The following is a 22,743-nucleotide window of genomic DNA, read 5'->3' on the forward strand; positions in this document are numbered from 1 at the left end:
AGGGGTCCTCGCTTCCCTCCCCGCCGCTTATTCAGCGATGGGCGCGGTAGCCAAGGAGATGACCTGATTGACAGGCATGGCTACCAACCGGCTTTTGGAAACTCCATTCCAGGCCCGCCCCGCGCGTGGCTGGCGGCCCAATGAAAGAAGCGGAAAGGCCAAAAGGGGCGGTCCCAGGACGGCCTAGGTTGTGGCGGTTCCCCGGTGATTGCGCGCCGGGGGCTGAGGCGTCTCCAAGGCATTCGGACGATGCCGTGACGCGGCAGGGCGACAGTGTTGACAGCGTCAGCAAACCCCTGCAGCGGGAGCTCTCCCCGTCTCGGAGGCGGCGTGGCGTGGAGGCAAGGTTGCTATTCGAAAGCGCTCCCTCAGCGCCCCCCTCAGCGCGTGGGGGAGGGGCGGCGGACGACGGACGGGGAGGGCCCGCGTCTGCGCCTGCGCGGGCCCCCTCGGCCGGCCCGGCCCGCACGCACGCGCATGCTCACAGCGCGCGGAGCCGCGGTGGCCGGCGCCACTGCGCCTGCGCAGCGAGGAGCCCGCTAAGGAGCGGCGCTGGCGGACGTCGGGCGAGCGGCCCGTGACGTCGTGAGGAGCGCTTTAAAGTGCGGGCCGGGCGGGGCGTCTGAGGGTCTTGGGGGGGAGTCGAGCGGCCGTTCGCGGCATGAGGCGCTGCCGGCGCCCCTGCCCCCCGGGACGCGGAGAAGGTGGTGGAGGAGGAAGCGCCGTGCCCGCCGCCGCATGACCCGCCGCCCCTGAGGCCCGACCCCGCTCTCGGCGCCCTCCGGTCACGCATGGAGGCCCCTCGCTGAGGACCCCACCCCCCTTTCCCTCCGGGGGTCCCGGGCCGCGTCCCCACCCCCGCCCCTGAGAGCCATGCCCGGCCGCCCCGCCCTTCCCGGAGGCCCCTAGAGTCGCGTCTTGGGGGCCATGGCGGCCGCCAGCGGCTACACGGACCTGCGTGAGAAGCTCAAGTCCATGACGTCCCGGGACAACTACAAGGCGGGCAGCCGGGAGGCCGCGGCCGCAGCCGCCGCCGCTGCCGTGGCCGCCGCCGCCGCCGCGGCCGCCGCCGCCGAGCCGTACCCGGCGCCCGGGGCCAAGCGCAAATACCCGGAGGACTCGGACCCGGAGCGCAGCGACTACGAGGAGCAGCAGCTGCAGAGGGAGGAGGAGGCGCGCAAGGTCAAGAGCGGCATCCGGCAGATGCGCCTGTTCAGCCAGGACGAGTGCGCCAAGATCGAGGCCCGCATCGACGAGGTGGTGTCCCGCGCCGAGAAGGGCCTGTACAACGAGCACACGGTGGACCGGGCCCCGCTGCGCAACAAGTACTTCTTCGGCGAGGGCTACACGTACGGCGCGCAGCTGCAGAAGCGCGGGCCCGGCCAGGAGCGTCTGTACCCCCCGGGCGACGTGGACGAGATCCCGGAGTGGGTGCACCAGCTGGTGATCCAGAAGCTGGTGGAGCACCGCGTCATCCCCGAGGGCTTCGTCAACAGCGCCGTCATCAACGACTACCAGCCGGGCGGCTGCATCGTGTCGCACGTGGACCCCATCCACATCTTCGAGCGCCCCATCGTGTCCGTGTCTTTCTTCAGCGACTCGGCGCTCTGCTTCGGCTGCAAGTTCCAGTTCAAGCCCATCCGGGTGTCGGAACCCGTGCTCTCGCTGCCTGTGCGCAGAGGGAGCGTGACTGTGCTCAGGTAACCCGGGAGGAGGGGGCCGGCCCCGCACCCCTCGCCTTAGCCACCGACCCCGCTGGCGGCCAATAGGAGCCGTGCTTGCTTTTTTTTTTTTCCTTTCGCAGGTCCAGCTGTGTGAGTGTGGTTCCCGGGGAGGAGGGGAAGGGACTAGGGCCTTACACAGGAGCAGGGTCAGGAGCCCGTGTGTGGATCGGTCCCCAGAAAAGTAGGTCGGACGCGCTCCCGGACCTGGCTGAGACTTTTCAGGCGTCTTCCTAGAAAGCTGTTAGCAGGCCGTGTCCCTTTGTGATAGGAAACAAGTCACTTTTTTTTTTTTTCTGCTGTGGGCTTCTATTTCCAAGTCTGTGCTTTAAACAGGAGGAAAAAAAAAAAAAAAAAGGTTGGGTTTAGGATCTGAAAGTCTCTTCCTGCTCCGCCGCTCCTGTTTCCGTAACAGCAAGCGTTAGTGGATGCCTTAGCAGAGAAAATACTCAGGGGCCAAGGCTCCTGAGAGTGTCTAATTGGTACCCGTTCTCCACTCCCAGGAGGACCAGCGGCTTCCCTGGAGCTGAAGGGATTAGGGGTAGGTCCGGGGGGCGGAGAACGTGTTACCTGTTAGCAGGATCAGAAGAAAACAAACCGCAGCTGGCCTCCAGGCCACTGTTGGGTCCGCCGAGCTTGGGCCCCCGGGCCTTGTTTGCAGTCCCAGGTCCTGCTGAAGATTAGCTCGGGGCCACGGCCCCCAGAGTAGATCGCCTGCGGAAGCCCCTTCGCTGTTTATGAGCTGTGAAAGGGTGATTGGCAGCTGTCTCCTCTGAGCCCTGAGCCCCGCGAAAGGTAAACCTAATAATAAACCCACCTGCGTCATCTGCAGGACCTCTTAGGCAGGTAGAGCCAGACCGCAGCTGGGTGAGTGGCCTGGTTGCCCACCGCCAAGTAAACAGAGGATCAGGCCGCGCTGGGGTTTGGCCGTGAGCCGCCTAACCACCGAAGCGCGGGTCCCTGGAGCCCTGTTAGCATCTCAGAAGGGCAGGTCCTCCACCTGGTTGGAGTGGAGCAGCTGAAGCTGCTTCCCTGATGGGCTTACCTGCCGTGCCTCCTGGTCCTGTGGGCCCCTGAGCTGCTCAGGCCGGCACAGTCTAGGCGGCCCCGGGCAGACCGCCCCAGAGGAGGGCAGGTTGGGTGGGAGTCTGACTGTGGACCGGCTCTCACTGCTAAGGGGACTTCACGGCAGCCAGGGACCGGCCGGTCTCTGCACGGATTATCCGTTCTGCGGCTGCTCTTCCGCCTTCAGCGCTGTCCCCAGGTCCTGCTGCGGCGTTAATGCTTGGTGTGCCTGCGCTTACCCCGGCCCTGAGGCTTCGGGGTCCTAACAGGCAGATCTGATAGTGCTTAGCAGCAGGATTGCATCATGAGGAAAATTCTCTTCATCTTTTTCTTAGAACAGCAGCGTCTTCCAGCTTTCTTGGACTCCGCCAGACTTGGCCGTGGAGTTTGTGTGGGAGGTTCAGCCGTGTCCTGAAAAGTGCTGCCCGGGGCTTTGAATCCGGCTCTCCTCTCATTTGCTTTGGGATCTCGTGGGCGTCCTTTGAGCTGGCTTTCCCATCTGTGGAGTGGGGGGTGATGCCAACTTCCGAAGGATGAGGAGGGTAATTTGCTGTCTGATATTGGGCCAGGCACTTAGATGCGCGCTTGCTGCCCCACACAACCACTTAGTGGTTCTCGGCTCTCCTGCTGGGGGAGGGGCTGGGAGCCCCGCCTCCTCCTTCATGGAGTCCAAGCCCAGATTGGGAGAATCCTACCCATGCTGAAGTGTTAGAAGTGTTAGGGGGAGAATAGGTGGCAACTTGAAGGGTGACTTAGGAAGTAGCCAGGCAGTGAGAGTGGGCGAGCACGGCTGTGGCTTTGGCAGCAGTGGGAGGGCACAACCGTAGGTAAGAGGGGTGAGTGTTGGTGTGAGGCAAGCGGGGTTCATGGTGAGGCAGTGCTCTGGGTGAAGCGGTCCATCAGGACCTCGCCGCCGGGCTCACTGGTGCGTGGGGCTGTCTGTGCACTGTGGAACATTAGGCAGCACCCCTGGCCTCTCTCCCCCTAGGTGCCATTAGCGCTTTTGGAACCCAGACTGTTTCCAGACTTTGCCAAGTGTGGGAGCAGGGGGGCGCGGTGCGGCACGGTGTGGCGGAGCCGAATCCTTGGGAGCTGCTGAGAAACTCCCTCTGATTAAATCTTCTAGCACCTGCTCGCTTAGCAGTCGCACTCTGCTTCGTGTGCAGGTGGGTGACCCCTGCCTGTTGGTAGTGCCCCTTGTCAGATCCTGTGTGTGAACTGGTGAGAGGTGATGGGGTGCTCTCCCTCACTTCCTGCTACGGTTTCCAGCCCAGAGGTAATGAGTAGTAAAACTGCAGAGTGGGAGAGGCTGCTGGAAGCAGTGGTGTGGGTGCAGACTGGGGAGGGATTCGAGCCATTGTCATGACTCAGACCTCCGTTCTTGCTGGTGGCAAGGGTGTCTGTACCCGTCCAAGGCAACAGGGCAGGAATGCAGTTTTATGTTTAACAGTGGTGGGTACAGATGATGGGTGGCAGGCATTGACTGCAGTGTCTAAAGCTGGGCATTTGGAGCAGAGCCTAACAGATCCTTCTAGAAGTACCTCAGACTCTTTCTGAACCCAGCTGGTACAGTTTTTTTTTTTTTTTTTTTGTAATCTTCCTGTGTTGGGCCTGGGCGGGTGCCCTGTAAATGCCGTCCCTCAGGGAAATGAATCTTCTACCGCCCGGTTCTGTGAATCTGTTTCCTGTAGGGTGGATGGGGTAGATTAAAGCAGATTCCAGTGGGTTAATTAGAATAATCATCTCAAGGCTAACTGCTTACTTGCTGCTACTTTTAATCACTGCTGCAGGGTCTGTGGTGTGACCACATGCGCAGGGACCCTGGGCCTCAGTGCATTACCTAGCCATGGGGCCTGGGGCTCTTCAGTTAACATTGGGTACGGGCGGAGTGGGCTCCCCTGTCAGTTTGGGACAAGGGCTGATCTCGTTCAGCTGGTTGAAAGCAAAATTTTAGCTTTCTGGCTTAAAATAGTTGGGAAAGTAGGGCACATGGGTCCTGGGCCACATCTCTTGTGTAGAGTCGTCTGTTTCCATGGGACGAGGAGGAATTGCAGTGTGGGGTCAGGGCCCTGAGTCAGGGCCTGACGTGAGGGCAGAGGACAGCAGAGCAGAGAAAGCTGGCAATGAGCAGTGGTCTTAATCCTGATGCTCAGAGCGAGCTGAGGATAAACAGGCCATAAACTTCGGGGCGGGCTGGCCGTTCTAGGATGGGCAGTTGTGCAGTCCGCTCTGAGGCCCTAGGCATAGGCACCCTCGTGGGGAAGGGTGTGACCTTTGCTGAGCCCCGCAAGGCCCCCAGGACAGGTTAGACCTTGTCAGGGAGCACAGGTGACCTTTTTTTTTCTTACTCTCGTTACTTACACCCCATACCACCAAAAGCCAGAGTTTGCTGGCAGACTTGGTTACAGTGCAGGGCTACCACCTTCCTTTCTCAGCCTCAGTGTTTCTCATCTGCGAAACCAGGCCAGCGATGCCGTGGGGTTGTTGCAGGATTGAAACAGTCACACCACTTGCTTGAAGTTTCACTGAAAATTCCTCGGGATGAGCTGCCTGCCTTGGTGAGCTGCTGCCTGTTTCTGCTTTGCTGTGTACAGAACTGGAGCAGGTGGCCTTCCCTCTGGGTTCAGGACACCAGAGGACGTCTCGGCCAGTGAAGCCGTGCGCCTCGTTGGAGGCTTACCTCTGTGACGGCACTTGAGTCTGAGCCCACTGTTCTGCCCTGTGTCAGGGTGGCTGGCTTGCTAACCCCAAAACCCTGGGCTTCAGTTCTGCAGGCTGTAAGTGGTGAGGCAGAGCACAGAGTCCCAGGCTGGGAGACCTCGGATCCACTCTGGCTTACAGCATACACAGAGTAGATGGGAGATGGGAGCCATCTTGGAAACGTGCCTTTGCAGTTCCTGACTGTTCTTGTGGTGTGCTGCACAGCCCTACACACTTCCGCACAGACTCCTCATTGACCTGCACCTAAGCCTCTGAGGAAGACTTTACTGTGATCCCTTTTGCAGATACAGAACCTGAGGCCCTGGGGTATTGAAATAGTTTGGCTCAGCCCTCATTTTGTTTGTCCACTGTTTGCAGACATGAGCGAGGCCTTTAACAGAGATTTGTCTCATAGAGAAGACAGTTTCCACCAGGCCAGCACGGTTGAGCCGTGCTGGGGAAACTCAGCGAGGGGGTGGTGTCAGGGAATGCTTCCCGTAAGGAGGAGTCAAAGGTGTCGGCTCCCTCAAGCGTCACTCCAAAGGGCCGCCCTTGTGGTTCAGTGGTTAAGCTGCTGCCTTTGAGGCTGGCATCCTGTACAAGTGCGGGTTTGAGTCCCAGCTGCTCTGCTTCCAATCCAGCTCCCTTGCTAATGCGCCCAGGAAGGCGGGCGGAAGACGACCAAATGCTCGGGCCCCTGCCATCCAGTTGGGAGACTGGATGGAGTTCTGAGCTTCAACCTGGCCCAGCCGTTGGCAGCCATTTGGGATAGATGGAAGATCTTTCTCTAACTCTGCCTTTCAAATAAACTAACTTAAAAAGTCACTGTGAGGTATAGGGCTAGTGGGTGGCAGGCAGTCTTGATGCCTGCAATGTGCTGATCATTGCTGGGGCTAGAGCCCAGGCCAGGCAGCGTGAGGTATTTTCTCCTCTTCTTTCCCCCTGACAACAAAGGAGCAGGAGGCACTGGAACTTTTCTTCCAGCCACAGTAGGTCTGAACCTGGGGCATATTCAGTTGCAAGCTGGCAGATACTTTCTCTTGCAGCAAGTAGGCTCCTTAGCAATAAATAACGCTCTCTGCTGGACGTTTTCTGCCAAAACATGGCCTGGAGAGCTTCCCTCAGTCAATTTTGATCTCCCTCTCCGGGAGGAGCCCGATACTCTGAGGAAGGGTGAGTGTGCTGTGTCACGGCAGCCAGAAAGTTCTAGAAGACCAGTACTGATGCACCCTCCAGGTGGGGTCAGTGCCAAGGTCATTTTTATGGGCCTGTACAGCCCTAGCTCCACAGTAGTTCTTCATGGCAGGAACCTGGCAGGCTTATTTATTCTAGAGCCCTTTGGGGGATGGGACAGGGAGCGTGGAGGCAGTCAAACTTTGACAGACATTTGGATTCGCTCCAGAACTGCATTAAAAAAAGTGGTTCCTTGTTGGAGGTGGGAAGTCGGGACCTTTGGTTGTGCCTGTAGCTGAGGCATATGTATTGATAACACTTGTTAACAGCAGGAAAGGGTGCCTGCAACCAGCTCTGCAGGTTCGGGCTGTATAAATTTGCCTAGATTTAACTCTTTCGGGGAAGCCCTCTGCACACATGGGACTGTGTTGGAGTCCATATTATCACTCCCCAGATGTGGAGTGATAAGAACCTGAGTTGAGAATGAGAGCCCCTGGCTCTGGGAATCTGCTGCTGGCAGATGCCAGGTGGAGCAGTCTGGATCCTGTCTCCTTGGCAAGTGCTGGACCCGAGGCCCAGGCTTCCCTCAGGTCCTGGACCCTTTGGCTCGTGTCAAGAGTTAGTAAGTAGGCTGGCACCGCGGCTCACTAGGCTAATCCTCCGCCTGCAGTGCTGGCACCCCGGGTGCTAGTTCCAGTTGGGGCGCCAGATTCTGTCCCAGCTGCTCCTCTTCCAGTCCAGCTCTCTGCTGTGGCCCGGGAAGGCAGTGGTGGATGGCCCAAGTCCTTGGGCCCTGCACCTGCATGGGAGACCGGGAGGAAGCACCTGGCTCCTGGCTTCGGATCGGTGCAGCGTGCCAGCCGTAGCAGCCATTTGGGGGGGTGAACCAACGGAAGGAAGACTTCTCTCTCTCTCACTGTCTTAACTCTGCCTGTCAAAAAAAAAAAGTAAATAGTAGTGCTGAATCTGAGGCCCAGGCTTCTCTCAGGTCCTGGACCCTCTGGCTCATATCAAGAATCAGTAAGTGGTAGTGGAGTGCCAGGCTCCCTGCATTATCTAACTTTCTTAACGCTCCTGGAGGGGCCCTCACTACCGTGCCTTTTCAAAGGGCTTCAACCATACAGTTGCTTAACCCTGCATCTGCTTAGGAAGGTGGAGACTTTGTCCCTTTAAATCCTGTGGACTTTGGTGATCTAAAACATAACCGATGAACACCCAGGAATCTACTGTGTCCTTACACAGACGAAAAAACTGAGACTCAGGCCCTTCATGGGCGTTAACTGAGAGCCCAGGTCTCGGCTTTGAACCCAGGTCTCTCCAGCTCTTCGCCTCTGTGGCACTTCTCGCTGAGGGCTGGTGGATATTAATAGGTGTTATTTGAGAAAAGGCTCTTTGGTCAGTGCTCAGTTCAATAAAGTCAGCATGTTCTTTTGCTGTAGAAATTCTCGGGTCCTTTTCAGAAGAGTTTCAGAAAGCTTTAGTGGGACTGGTGTTTAGAGAAAACTCTGAAGAACTCTGGTCTATTGTGAAAGCTCGTGGCTCTCCTACTAGCTTAACCTCGAACCTGATTTCCAAGTCAAGGCACTGCCCTCTGAGGGTAGAGCGTGCGCTGCCTTGCTTATCTCCCACTGCTGTCGCTGGCTGGGCCAGCCTGGTCATTCCCAGGCATCCTTCCCAGACCCCTGGTGTTTGAGGGTTAAGTTTGTGTCTGTACACCTGAGAGGGCAGCTGATCAGCAGTTCCGAGAGAAAAGTTTGTGGTCCAGGGCCAGTCAGGAATCCCCAGCAGGCGAGGAGGTGGGCCCTTCCCACCAGGCCTGTGGCCAGGTGCATTTATGGCTGTGTAGAGCTGCTGCAGCTCAGCAGAACTCGAGAGGGGCTGTCTCCACTGCTGTGCTCCCGGAGGGTGGGTAAGAGGCTCCGGAAGTGGAGTTTGCTTCCAGAGCCTCCGATCGGAAAGCCCCTGGCTGGGAAGAGGACAGTCATCTACCCACGTTGATTGGCCCATAAATAGTTTTGAAAATCTTATAACTTGTTAAAGAGATATTTGAGTGTGATGGAAATTCTTAAAATATCCCACACACAGCTGTCTTAAAGTTTTGGATCCCCCCAAATGGAGATATTCAGTAGACAGATTCCCTTCTGGAACCGCGGAAGTCCTAGCTCTCGGGTGACTCGGTGCTGTCAGCGCTCCCTGGGCTTCCTCTGCGTGCTGAAGGGCGGGGGAAAGCAAGAAAGAGGTGCAGTTCTTTGTCCTCTCACCAGGGCCTGACCTGAGTCACTCCAGTTCTCCCCAGAGCCACTTTCCTGAGGGATCTTTAATTTTTATTTTCATTTCATTTGAAAGGCGGGGGTGGGGTGGGGGCCTCCACCTACTGGTTCACTTCACAAATGCGACAGTAGCCAGGGCTGGTGAGGTTGAAGCCAGGAACCAAATCAGCTCGGGTCTCGTGTTTGTGGCAGGGACATGTAAGTACCTGAGCCGTCATCTGCTGCCTTCCAAGATGTACATTATCAGGAAGCTGGATCAGATGTGGAGGAGCTGGAACTCTAACCAGGCGCTTTCATATGGGACCCTAAGCTGTGACTCAACCACTGGGTCACATGCCCACTCCCTGAGGGCACTTTAAAGAAGGGTTCCCGGCTGGGGCAAGTGGAGTTCTGCTGGGGTTGACGCTGTGGCATGGCAGGTAAAGCTGCCTATGGCGCTGGCATTCCATAAGGGCGCCAGTTCAAGGCCCAGCTGCTCCACAATGTCTGATCCAGCTCCTTGCTAATGCACCTGGGAAAGCAGCAGAGGATGGCCCAAGTGCTTGGACCCCTGCTGCCCATGTAGGAGACCCAGAAGAAGCTCCTGGCGTCAGCCTGGCTGTTGGGGCCATCTGCGGAGTGGACCAGCAAATGGAAAATCTCTCTCCCTCTAACTCAGACTTTCAAATCATTTAAATCTTAATTTTTTTTTTTTTAAAGTTTTGCTTTGATCTTTCTCTTAAGAAGCTGGTGGCATGGATCTCCTATTTTCTGTTGTTTTGTTGGTTTCTTGTTTTTGCTTATTTATTTGAAAGGCAGAGTGTGACGGAGCTCTTCCATCAGCTAGTTCACTTCCCAAATAACCACGATGGCCGGGGCTGGGCCAGGCCGCAGTCAGGAGCCAGAAACTCCATCCAGTCTCCCACATGAGTGGCAGGGGCCCAAGCACCTGGGCCATCGGCCACTGCTTTTCCAGGTGGGTTAGTAGAGAGCTGGATTGGAAGTAAGGAAGCAAAGATTTGAACTGACACTCTGATAGGGATGCCAGTGTCCCAGGTGGCATTCTTACCCACTGCATCACAGCCTGCTCTTTTTTTTTTTTTTTTTTTTTTTTTTAAAGATTTATTTATTTGAAAGGCAGATTTTACAGAGAGGCAGAGAGAGATGAGGCCAGCACTGTAGCGCGGTGGGTAAAGCTGCCATCTGAAATGCCGGCATCTCCTATGGCTGCTCCACTTCTGATCCAGCTCTCTGCTATGGCTGAGAAAGCAGGGAGCTGAATCGCAAGTGGAGCAGCAGGACTCACACCGGCGCCCACGTGGGATGCCGGCACTGCAGACAGCAGCCTTACCTGCTACACCACAGCGCCAGCCCCCAGCCTGCTTCTTGAAAGGCTTTCCTTGAGTAATTTCTGGTTAAAAGTTTTCTGGGAGCTTAACATAGTATTTCCCTCCCGTGTAGATCCCAGAACTTCTGAAATGACGGGCAGGGCCGTCTTCCTGTTCCATTAGTCCCCAGGAACTTTGGTCTGTCCACACGGTCACTTGTTCTGTGTTTCTTTGCAGTGGGTATGCTGCTGATGAAATCACTCACTGCATACGACCTCAAGACATCAAGGAGCGCCGAGCGGTCATCATCCTCAGGAAGTAAGTGGTGGTGGGCCCGCCTCAGGCCAGCCTGGGGGTGCAGGTCTGTGTCCCTCACTCTGTGTCAGTGAAACCTGCAAGAGCGCAAGACCCAAGTTTTATTTGTGTCCTGGGGAGATAAAGCTTTTTGTCTTTTCATCGGAAAATTCAGTTCCTTCACTGTTTATCTGGGGAGCTAAGGACTAAGCAGAAGCACATCTCTTGACATTTATGGGCAGTCTAACGAGATTTGGGGAGCATTCTTCCAAGCTGCACCCTGCCCCGAACTGCTTCCTCACCTCTTTGGTTCTGATTTGTCACATGTGCTCTTGGTGATTTATTTTTAGACTATGCCTTAGCAGCCTGCTTCTAAAATGCCTGGGTTTTCTCTTCTGGGAGGAGCAAGAGAGGAGACAAAGGTGGGTGGTTGAAGGCAGTGCTCAGCAGGCTTATAGCTTCTGTGTGTCGTCCTCTCCGAGAAAGAAATTGGATGTGCTAGCCTCAGTAAACCTGGCCTCCCTGGAATTTCTTTCTCAGGTGCGCAGGCAGATTGATCGGAGGCACAGCCACACAGACATTGCATCAAGACAGGTCTTCCTCTTGAATGGGGTCCCAGAGGGGAAAGGGGACTGCCAGGGTCACACAGAAGTCATTGAGCAGGGCGAGATGATCCCTGGACGGACGCATGATCAGGAGGTTATGTCGCTTCCCATCTTACTAATTAAAGTCCATACTTTATTGGATTTCCCTAGTTTTCCTAATCTTTTTTTTCCCAAAGATGTATCCCACATTACATTTATTAATTTTTTAAGATTTATTTATTTGAAAGGCAGTGCTAGAGAAAGGGAGAGACAGCAAACGCATGAGTGAGAGATCTTCCATCTGCTGTTTCAATCCCCAAATGGTTTCAGCAGCCTGGGCTGGCCAGGCTGAAGCCAGGAACCAGAAACTCCCATCTGTGTCTCCCACGTGGGTGGAAGGGGGTGCAAATACTTGGGCCACCTTCCACTGCTTCCCTAGGCCTGTTAGCAGAGAGCTGGATTGGAAGTGGAACAACTCGAACCTGTGCCCATATAGGATGCCGGCTTGGCAGGCAGTGGCTTAACCTGTTGTGCCACATCAGCCCCTCCCCGCCATTACACTCATCCTTTTGTGTGGTGGTTCTTTAAAGATTTATTTATTTGAAAGTCAGAGAGGGAGATACAGTTCTTCCATTCACTGGTTCACTCCCCAGATGGCCACAATGGCCAGGGCAGCCAGTCAGAAGCCCAGAACCAGGAGCTTCATCTGACATGGGTGTCAGGGGCCCAAATACTTGGACCATCTTCTGCTTTTCCCAGGCCATTAGCAGGGATTTGGATCAGAAGTGGAGCAGTAGGGACGTGACCTGATGCCCGTATGGGATGGCAGCATCACAGGTGGCTTTACCCTCTATGCCACAAAGCCTGCCCCTCACAATGCATTTAGAGGTTGGGCTCCTTAGATTGTTCCTCCTGGAGACAATTTGTCTGGCTTTGCCTTGACTTACTCTTTCATTACTTGAGAGGCAGAGAGAGACAGGTCAGAGCTTCCATCCACTGGTTCATTCCCAAATGCTTACAGTGGTCAGGTGTGGTTTTTTTGTTTGTTTGTTTGTTTTTAAGATTTGAAAGGCAGAGTCACAGGTAGAAACAGAGGAGGGTCTTCCATCTGCTGGTTCACTCCCCAAATGGCCACAGTGGCCGGATCTGGGCCAATCTGAAGCCAGGAGCCTCTTCTGGGTCTCCCATATGGGGGCAGGGGCTCAAGGACTTGAACCATTTTGGCTGCTTTAACAGATGTATTAGCAGGGAGCTGGATCAGAAGTGCCAATGTGGGATGCTGGTGCCACAGACAGAGGCTTAACTACTACTGTGCTATAGTGCTGGCCCCGGTCAGGGGGTTTATGCCAGGGGTTAGGAACTCGGTTCAAGTCTCCTATGAAAGTTGGAGACCCAGTTACTTGAGCCATCACTGCTGCCTCCCGGGGTCTTGCCTTAGCAGGAAGCTAGAATCAGCCAGTGTTGGGGATCAAAGACAAGAACTCTGATGTGGGACATGGGCATCCTTTCCCATGTTTTAACCACTGGGCCAAATGCCTTCCCAGTCTTGCCTTATTCTTGATGACACTGATTGGGATTTTGTCTGACTTTCTCAAAGTTAGATGGCCTATGGGTTTTTTTGTTTGTTTGTTTTTGTTTTTTTGTTTTTGTTTTTCCTTTGGAGGAAGACCACAGAGATAAAGCACCATTTTTATCACATACCAAGGACATGGTGACTTGGCATGTTGAGGTTGATGTTGAACAGGGTGATGAAGTGTTTGTCAGGGTTTTCAATATAAAGTTAGGATTTTTTCCCTGTCCACAGTGTACTCTCAGGAAGAAAATCGCTATATACAGCCCACAGTTCAAGAATGGAAAGGTGGCTCTACCTCCCTGAGGGAGGAGTATCCATGCAAATTATCTGGAATTCTAGAAAGAGATGTGTTTATTCTCTCCCATTTATTTATTTAAGTTTATGGACTCATGGGTTTTTATTTTATGTTCAAATCATTCTAGCTGTGGCCACTTAAAGCTCTTTTGTTTTTCTGGCTTGCCTATTTTTTTTTTCTTTTTGTAAGATTTACTTTATTTGAAAGCCAGATTGACAGAGGGGAAAGAGATCTTCATCTACTGGCTTGCTCCCCAAATACCACAATGGCTGTGGCTGGGCTAGGCCACAACCAGGGGCCTGGAACTTGCTTTGGGTCTCCCACATGGGTGGCAGGGACCCGAGTACTTGGGCCATCTTTCCCTGTTTTCCCACACACATTAGTAGGGAGTTGGGTCAGAAGCAGAGCATCCAGGACTCAAACCAGTGTTCAGTATGGGATGCCAGCATCACAGGCAGCAGCCTCAGCTGAGCCATAATGCCAGCTCCTTGCCATCTTTTTATCTCCATCAGTACCTTTAGCATCCTGGCCTTCTGGGCTCCCAACTCCATGATAAGGTGGCAGTGAAGTGTCCTTGGCGTGGCTCTGCCTTTTTGTCAAGTCACAGCTTTGCCATTGGTCTTGTGGCTGTGGTCCAGACTGGGAGAGATGGTCCTGCGGTGCAGGCTGCATGGGAATGTGTGGGAGCGCCAGACACGGGTCAGCTTGGCAGTTGGCAGCCTAAGAATGTTCCCAGAACCGGACAGATGAAGAGCTTTTATCTGCCTTTGCACTTTGTTTTCCTGTGGTTCTCAGCACTGGCCAAACCCAGAATGCAGAAGTGTTGAGTCCAGAGCGTAACTCCCTTCTGGTCTCTTCTCCTGGGTCACTTCTTCTCGGGCTGCACATTGCACCTCAAACTCCAGCCAGGGATGGGTGGCCTGCATAGGCCATAAACCTGGAGAGGAATTTCTAGGATTATCTGTAGAACCGGAACAGTAACTTCCCAGGAATTCCCTTCACAGTAGAAATCTTTGTGGGAGGTAGCCATAGCTAGAGTGTCATCACTTCCTTTGAGTGGCTCCAATACCTGACTCTCCAAGCCAGCTGAGCAGGTGGTCCTTGCAGACCTAGGGGTCTTCATTAGCTCCTCTGGAAACTCTTTGGCCAACTAGACCCCTAGCAGTTGTCCAACTTCAGGGATGGCAGTTGCGCGTGGTGGAGGCTCCTTAGCTGTCTCAGTTGAGTGGTGGGTAGGAGCCATCCAGAGGCTGGGCCGGAGGGCAGAAGGGCAGGACTTTATTGTCCTGGGTTGGTGAGCAGTGGGAGGATGTCCCCCAGCACCCCCAGGTGACACATGTGTAGAGAGCCCCCCTAGCACGCAGTGTGTTCTCATGTCTTCTACTCCTCACTTTATTTTTTTAAGATTGATTTGTTTGAAAGTCAGTTAAAGAGTGAGAGGGAGAGACGGAGAAATCTTCATCCACTGGTTCACTCCCTAAATGCATGCAGGCCAGGCCAAAGCCAGAAGCCAGGAACTTCATCCAGGTCTCTACTGGATACCAGGAGCCCATTCAACTTCTGAGATACAGCCCCTCAAATGACATACACTGGAAATTGGTTAACCCTTCAAGGCTCAGATGTTGACCATCTTCCATGCAGGAAGCATCTTATATACACCTGTTAGATGGACGCTGAGGGACAGGTCCAGAGTGGCTGCGGGGAAAGAACAGGCTGTGACACGTTGCAAAAGGCAATCCTGGCCCAGGCACTCCAGAGATCAGCATGCCATGGCCTCGGGGGTACCTGGTTGGTGCTACGTCTTCTGGTGAGGCTGTGTTCTGATAGGTAGACTCTGCATGGAGCCTAGCCCTGTTTCTTGTAGGCATCTGTGCCATCTTTTAGGTTCTGGTAAAGATTGCACAGCAAAGGCCTGGGGGCTCTGCCTCTGGCTCGGGCAAGCGGGAGACGGCGAGGTCCTCCTGAGAGCCTCCTGGAGGGGAGTGGCACAGCTGGCTGCCAGGTCTTCTGGTTCAGTAAGATGCGACTCTTCCGAATATGGACGGCTGCTAGATCCTTATGCACAAGGTGCTGTGGCCTCTTATGAGAGGGCTGGAAGTGAGTGTTTGGACACTTTCCTGGAAAGGAATCCACAGGCTGTAGCTTGGTATTAAGAGGTTTGGGGGGATGGCCGGCGCCGTGGCTCAACAGGCTAATCCTCCGCTATGCGGCACCGGCACACCGGGTTCTAGTCCCAGTTGGGGCACCTCTTCCAGGCCAGCTCTCTGCTGTGGCCCGGGAGTGCAGTGGAGGATGGCCCAAGTACTTGGGTCCTGCACCCCATGGGAGACCAGGAGAAGCACCTGGCTCCTGCCATTGGATCAGCGGAGCGTGCCAGCCGCGGTGGCCATTGGAGGGTGAACCAACGGCAAAGGAAGACCTTTCTCTCTGTCTCTCTCTCTCTCACTGTCCACTCTGCCTGTCAAAAAAAAGGTTTTGGGGCCGGTGCTGGTGTAATAGGTTAAGCCAGTGGTGCCGGCATCCCATATGGGCGCTGGTTCAAGTCCCAGCTGGTCCACTTCTGATGCAGCTCCCTGCTCATGGCCTGGGAAAGCAGTGGAAGTGGCTCAGATGCTTGGGTCCCTTTCCTCACATGGGAGACCCAGAAGAAGCTCCTGGGTCCTGGCTTTGGGTTGGCCCAGCTCCAGCCATTGTGGCCATTTGAGGAATGAACCAGAGTATGGAAGACCTCTCTTTCTGTCTCTGCCTCTCCAATAAATAAATAAAACTTAAAGTTTGGAATCACAGCCAGCAAATGGCTGAGTGAGACCTTGAACCAAGTCCCTTGGTGGCTTGCACAGTAGAACACCCCAGATCCCACATTTGCCCCACAATGTGTCATTGCGGTGGATCCTTTGAAGTCTGGCAAGTAGAAAGCTGATTGGTGAGTGTCTTAAGTGTCAAGGAGGCTCCTCTCCAGAGCGGGCTGAGGCAGCAGCTTCAGGCTGCTCGGTGCCTGGAGACCCCTTCATACCCCCCCAACTTGCTTGAATGTTGCTCTCTTGCAGCCCACCCGGTGCGAGCTGCTCAACACGTATCTTTGTTGTCCAGGGTACCTCTGGCAGGGAACCTGGACCTAACCTCTGAGGTGTGGTTACTTTTAGGTTACTGCTTAGGTAGCCAAGAGGCTGACCGGTGGCTTGGGTGGAGCAATTGGTGGAATGGGATGTTGCAGGTGTGCATGGTGTCCACCCTGTGCTGCTGCTTTGGGAGGACTTTGCTGGCTGCCCCTTGCCAAGTGCACCGCAGTCCTGTTTGCAAAGGGGCTCGGGTAGGAAGTGAGAGGATTTCTGCCTTGGACACATCAGGTATATACTGTGAACAAGGCACCCAAGGGGGGTCCCCCCGGAAACTTGGTGTTCTGTGGTGCTTCTGTTTGGTAGATTTGTACTCTGAGTGCTATTACCACACAGGAGAGTGAGCACTGGTGGCCCCCCAGAAAAACTCTTCTGTCGCTCAGCTTTTCAAGTGGATGAAAATAAACATAAAAGTGAAACAAAGCATTACATTTCATGCTGCCTGACGGGGAGGAGCAGGCCTGGTAGATCTGGTTTCTGAACTGGAAGCTGCAGGCTGGGTGCTCAGCCCAGGGGCTGTGAGGCAGGGTGGTATAGGAGCTTCTGCAAGTGAGAGGTGGAGGAGACAGGCCTTGGGTCATGGTGGGTCCTCCGCAGGTGGCCTTCTGGGTGATGGCCCCACGGCTACCCTGGGTCTGAGACTTGTGTTCTCAGTTGGCATCTCTAGCTGGAGACCTGTGTGCCGGATGTTAGCCAGTGTGTTGTGAGTGCCGTGGAGGTGAAGGGTGGGCTGTTACCCCGTGTGTCCTGTGGGGAGGTGGGGCAGACATTCAGGTAGGTCAGGGATGCTCGGGCTTTTGCCCAGCGTAGAAGGAGCTCAGGCCAAGGTGCCTCGGTCAGAAGAGGCTCTTCAGAAGCCGAGGGGTGGTCCTGTACTGTAGAAAGAGTAGGGGTGGGCGGAGGTGGGCTGGACGGCTCAGCCTGACCTGAGGTTGAGAAGACTGCACGCTTGGACTTGCGGAGGAGAGGTTGTAGGAGGCCCAGCTCAGGGGCTCCTGTGATTGTGAAGGTTCCCGGGGTCAGGAGACTGCTTCTGGAAGCAGAGCAGCCACACACGAGACCGAGTGTGCAAGCTCTGTCCCTCAGTGGTCAGCTCTTGGTCTCCTTGACCCCGTCTGTACTGCTAGGACTTGCTGCTCCTATTGCCGTGACTCTTCCCTGTGGCGAGGTTTTGCTCCCATTCGTTCCTCTGTCCAGTGGCTGTGTACCCACACACACATCTTGCCCAGTTGGCAACCTCTGTATTCTGACAGAGGGACAGTGAGAGCCCCCTGGCCTGGTTTTGTATGACCTCCATATGCAGTCCTTCCTGAACGCTGTGTTCTCACTGCAGCTGGGGCAGTTGTGATTGTTTGTGAATGCTGGGTGGGCTTCTAGCCCCTCCCTCCTGGGCTGTGCCCTCTGAGGGCATGAGGAGGCTGTGCTCTGTGGAGGGGCCAGGGAACCCAGTGGTGTGGAGTTTCACAGCCCAGGTTGGGGGAGAGCAAACTTCCCTTCTAACTCGCCAGGCCTGGCTGGGGGATCCCTGGCCTTGTTGTCTGGTAGTGCCCATGGAGTCCTGGCTCCTGGGGCTTCAAGGTGCACGCGTGTAGTACAACACGGTGGTAACTGTGCTGAACAATTTGGAGAGATCCCCTTGTGGCCTGGGCACCAGGAAGTCTCCTTGGGAGTCCAGGCCTGTGTGCTTGGGTACCCCCTCTTCAGGTGGTCCCCTTCATGTGCTTTGAGGGCCTTCTGACCACAGCAGGTTGCTGCGCCCGTGCCGGCTGCTCTGCAGAGAGCGCTTGGTAGGATAGAGGAGCCTGAGGTAGAGGGGGGTTGGTGAAGGTGGTCAAGGCCAGCCACCCTTCCTACTCACCTGCCCACCATTCGGGCCTGAGAGCATCAGAAAACAGTCCCAGCTGAAAGGAGGGCGATGCCCCTGCTACTCCCAGGTTTTCAGGGTGGTTCCTGCCTGTTGGGTGTGGAGTTCCACCTGGGCTGCAGCTTTTCTCCCACAGCTTGTAGGCCGTGGGACTTAGCGCCTCTCTGACCCAGTTTTCCGCATCTGTTTACAGCAGGCCAGGCAGCAGAGGGCGGCCGTGGGGAAGCTGGGAGCTGTGAGGACCGGATGCGTTGTTACTGAGGACACTAAGCAGCTTAGCTGTGGCGGCTCTGGGGCTCCCTCCTGCCTTCTTGTGCTCAGCAGTCTAGCAATGGGTGTCCTTTGAGTCCTGCTCTAACTTCTGAGCCAGGTCACTACTTTGTGCCCATAGACTCTGGAAAAAGTCTCCTTGGGGCCGGCGCCCAGCTGGGCCCCCATCAGTGCCACCCAGTCTGCTGCATAGCCTCCCCGTGTAAAGGACTCAGATCCCTGCCCTGAGCTGCCTCTGCCTGGGCTCCTCCCTCGTGCCCTCTCTGGCTGTTCAGGGATCTTTGCCCTTTCTAGGTGGTGTGTTCCTTGAAACTTGCACCAGTGCTAGGTGGGGACTTTGCCTTCAGAAGCCCTCTGACCTTTGCCTGGTTAGCATCCTGGCATGAGCAGAAGCTGCCTGGTGGCTGTGGAGTTGGCTTGGGCTCCCCCAGCCCCACCAGTGCTGCCCCTCAGCCTCTGTTTCTGCTGAACAGTGAGGAAGCAGGGAGGCTCTGGTGGTGGTTGCCTCCAGCCCTGGGGGTCTGTGTCAGTGTTCCAGGCGAGGGTGAAGACGCCTGCTGGAGGGTGTTGGTGTCTACCAGGAACCTTCAGTCTCCTGGCAGGTGCCCCAGGGGAACCTCTGAGCCCACCTGGGTTGAGGAGGGCCGCGGCATTTGGCTGAGAGCAGGCCCTGAGACAGCAGATCCCTGTTGTGGAAAGTCTCAGGTGAGAGTGCTCCTGTTCTTGCTCCTCAGCCTGAACTTGAGGAGGAGGTAGGCCAGCCTCTAGTTGACCCATCAGGAGACGTAAGCACAGAGACGGATGGCCTGCACTTGTCCTGGCCAGAGAGCGTTGGTCTGATGGGGTCCCTGTCTCACTGGAAGCTCCTTGGTGACCCTGTGTTTCCTTTTCAGGACGAGACTGGATGCACCCCGGCTGGAAACCAAGTCCCTGAGCAGCTCTGTGTTGCCACCCAGCTATGCTTCGGATCGCCTGTCAGGAAACAACAGGGACCCCGCTCTGAAGCCCAAGCGGTCCCACCGCAAGGCAGACCCTGATGCTGCCCACAGGTACTTGGTTCAGGACCCCCAGCAAAGCAGCCCCACGGCCTGGCCGCAGGGTCAGGGAGTGAGGAAACCTCGGGAGATAGATGACCAGGAGCCTGGGATTGCTCCCCGCCAGGCCTATGTCTGCTGCTTCTGGGTTGGTTGGCATTGGTGCTTTCCAGTCTGTGCCCTGGCCAACTGCCCATGCCCCTGGAGAAAAGGGACCAGGAGCGGGGAGTGTGCCATGGCCTCCCAGGATTCCTCTGTTCAGTCCTGCCCAGACCCAGAACTCTCCCAGGTACAGACTTGGATGTTAGGTAATCTCAGGCCATGGAAGGTGTTGAACTAAAGAGCGTGCTATTCAGGAGTGCTGGAAGGGTTCTGAGGCAGTATTTTATTTTTAAGGTAGACTTAGACAAAGAGGGAGGGATAGAGAGAAAGAAATCTTTTATCTGCTGGTTCACTTCCTAAATGGCCTCAACGGCTGGGGCTGGGCCAGGCTGAAGCCAGGAGCTTCCTCCAGGTCTCCCACATGGGTGCAGGGGCTCAAGCACTCGGGCCCTCTTCCATTGCTTTCCATTAGCAGGGAGCTGGATCGGAAGTGGAGCAGCTGACTGGAACTGGCGCCCATATGGGATGGTGACACTGCAGGCAGCAGCTTAACCTGCTGTGCTACAGCACCGGCCCCAGCAGTAATGCTTAAGGCAACACTGGATGGTGGAAAAGACACGTGGGCTGGACAGTGGAGACGGGCGATACGGGCTGGACCCCTAGGCAGAACAGATCAGAGTGGTTTCCGCCCGAGTGGAGTTGGCAAGCTGAGATGGGGTTGGCACAGAATAAAATGGGGAGTCAGGAAGTAGAGGTGGATGGTGGCGTCGCACAGGGTCCTGATGATGGAATAGAGAAGGGGTCTTTCTGTCCGGCAGCCGTGGCAACGTCCTGGGGCACCAGGCTCGGCCAGGCAGACACCACAGGGAGGTTGGGAAATGGCTCCAAAGACCAGGGTTGGCTGCCGCCCCTCCGTGGGCCAGAACCTTCAGCGCCAGTGCCTCTGCCAGTGCTACCCTTTGCTGACAGCCGCTGAGCCGGAGCGGCCCCTCCCAAGGATGTGGACTCTGGGCGAGGCCCCTCCCACCAGCCTCTAGGTGACGTCCCCTTCTTCCTGCAGGCCACGGATCCTGGAGATGGACAAAGAAGAGAACCGCCGCTCAGTGCTGCTGCCCGCACACCGGCGGAGGGGCAGCTTCAGCTCGGAGAACTACTGGCGCAAGTCCTATGAGTCCTCGGAGGACTGCTCGGAGGCGGCAGGCAGCCCTGCCCGCAAGGTGAAGATGCGGAGGCACTGAGGCCCCCCCGGACTCCGGCTCATCCTCGCGTAGCTGCCCCTTTGTTTTGAGGGTTTTTTTTTTTGTTTTGTTTTGTGTGGGTTTTTTTTTTTTTTCCTTGATCCTATATATTTTTTCCTTGGTTTGTTGCCTGTTAAGGCAGACAGAACAGAATTGCCCAAGACCTGGGCTCTCGCGTTCTTGGTTTTCTTCCCGGATGGAAAGGCTGTTGGTGTCTGTAGGGGACAGGGGCTCACGCTGGAGTTGCCAGCACAGGTGTAGGGGCAGCCATCTTTAAGTGGGGCTGTGTCAAACTGGGTTTATTTAAAAGTAGCAAAATGTTTTGGTTAAGAAAATCCTTGTTTTGCTTTAATTGTAAATCTTTGCATTTTCTAAACAGTTCAGTCTCCTGCCCACTCCTTTCCTCCACTGCTCTCTGCGCTTGGTGGAGGTCTCAGAACGCCTGCTGTCCCCTCCTCTCACCTGCTGTCTCACGGAAACACCCTTTCTTCCTCCCGTGGCAGAGTTGTTCAGGTTGGCTGGGTGGGGGCTGAGCAGTGCCGGGTCTGTGAGGCCCCCAGGTTCCCTCTGCACCCCTGGCTGCTCTGCCCGCAGTGCTGGGGCTGCCAGGAGGCGCTCTCGCCGAGAGCTTGCCGCCTTTCCGCCGGGCTGCTGCTCTCGAGCGTATGCGTGTGGTTGTACAGACAGTTAGACTTGCCATGTCGGGTCAGTGTTAGGAACTGTTTCTAGCTAGAGGGACTGGTGTCCTTCCAAGTCTAGCATTTGGGATGTGGGAAGTTGTTGTGGTGTGGTAGGGTTTTTGTTTTCTGTTTCAAGTTATTTTTTCCTTTGATCTCCTGGCTTTTTCCTTTCCCTTTTCTTTCTCCTACATTGGCCAGCTTGGGCCTTGCCCCCTGTCCTCCCCTCTAGGAAGGTGCCCGGCCCTCTGCCTGCAGCTCAGGCCTGCAGACTGGGTTGGTGCCTCCTCTGCCTCAGGGGCATGGGAGCTGGGGGAGAGGCTTTAAAAAAATAGTAATAGAAGGCAAAAAAAAAAAGGGTAAATCCTTGGCAGTTCCTCCCCACCCAGCCCCTGGAAGGCTGTGAGGTTGTGCTGACCTGAATTCATTAGGGAAGTCTTCCTGCCAGCCGTGCCGGGAGCCAGGCCAGCCGGAGCAGAGGCCGTCCTGTCAGGAGACTCCGTCCCTCGGGGGAGGGGGCTCTGCACAGAGGCCTGGGCCTGAGGTCTCAGGCTGCAGAGATCCGGGGCAGCCAGCGTCAAGAAGCCCCTCTCAGGGGCCGGGACTCCTTTGCCAGCGTGGATTCCTCAAGTCAGGACTGCATAACTAAAGCAGTTGCAGTTTTATTTTTTTTACAGCTTTTTTCCCAAAAAATGATTTGTAGTTGTGTGTGCAGCACTTTGCCCTGATATGTGTGCTCTACAATAAAAACCAAATCTAATATATTTTGAAACAGTTGTCTGATGCTGTGGTACAAGAAGGCTTGCCTTTGGTGCTCTAATCCCTTTATTTTCTTAAGCTGTGTCTGGTGGGGGAGGCAGAGCTCACCCCCCAGAGGACACGCCCCATCACTGGCACGGGGTGCAGATGGACGTGTCCGCAGCTCGGTCTGCTCCAAGGAGGGTAGAGTACGCGCACCATGGTTCAGCTGCCCAGAGGTCACACCCTGAGTTCTGGAGGCTCCTCCTGGGTCTGGTTGTAAGAGGCTGCAGGCCAGCGGAAGGGGAACCTGGGCACGAACCAGGCATGGGGAGAAGCTGGGAGAACAAGCTCCAAGTTGTTAATTCTTGAGTTCCCACTGTATACTGGCCAGGCGCCCACTGGGACCTCACCATTGCACAACCCGGGTCCCTGCTCTCACAGTACTCACGGTAGAGTGTGGGATCCTGGGGTGCGCCTGAAGCAGATATCTTGGGGTGGGTGAGGACCTGGCCCAGGGCTCCGGACTGGAGTCTCCCTCGCTCTGTTCCAGTGCTCAGAGCCAACCTGCTTGGCTGCGTTCCTGCTGTGGAAACCTGGACAAGTTAAGTGCCATATCCTGGAGAGAAGACTGGCCAGGTCTTCACGTGCTCTGTGGCTGGCTGGGCCTCCAGGGGTCCTCGCCAGGCTGGGCTGGGGGGCGGTCCCTACCCTGTGCCCTG

General features: G+C 55.6%; 1 protein-coding gene across 1 annotated transcript; it reads left to right on the forward strand.

Annotated features, from left to right (window-relative positions):
* Positions 1-521: 521 nt before the first annotated feature.
* ALKBH5 (alkB homolog 5, RNA demethylase) lies at positions 522-22,036 on the forward strand. Its single transcript, XM_062216677.1, has 4 exons — positions 522-1,700; positions 10,474-10,554; positions 19,126-19,281; positions 20,429-22,036. Exons 1-4 carry the CDS (start codon positions 928-930, stop codon positions 20,604-20,606), a joined length of 1,188 nt encoding a protein of 395 aa, XP_062072661.1. The 5' UTR covers positions 522-927; the 3' UTR covers positions 20,607-22,036.
* The last annotated feature ends 707 nt before the right edge of the window (positions 22,037-22,743 follow it).

Source organism: Lepus europaeus, chromosome 18, assembly GCF_033115175.1.
Source record: "Lepus europaeus isolate LE1 chromosome 18, mLepTim1.pri, whole genome shotgun sequence".
NCBI classification, from domain to species: domain Eukaryota; kingdom Metazoa; phylum Chordata; class Mammalia; order Lagomorpha; family Leporidae; genus Lepus; species Lepus europaeus.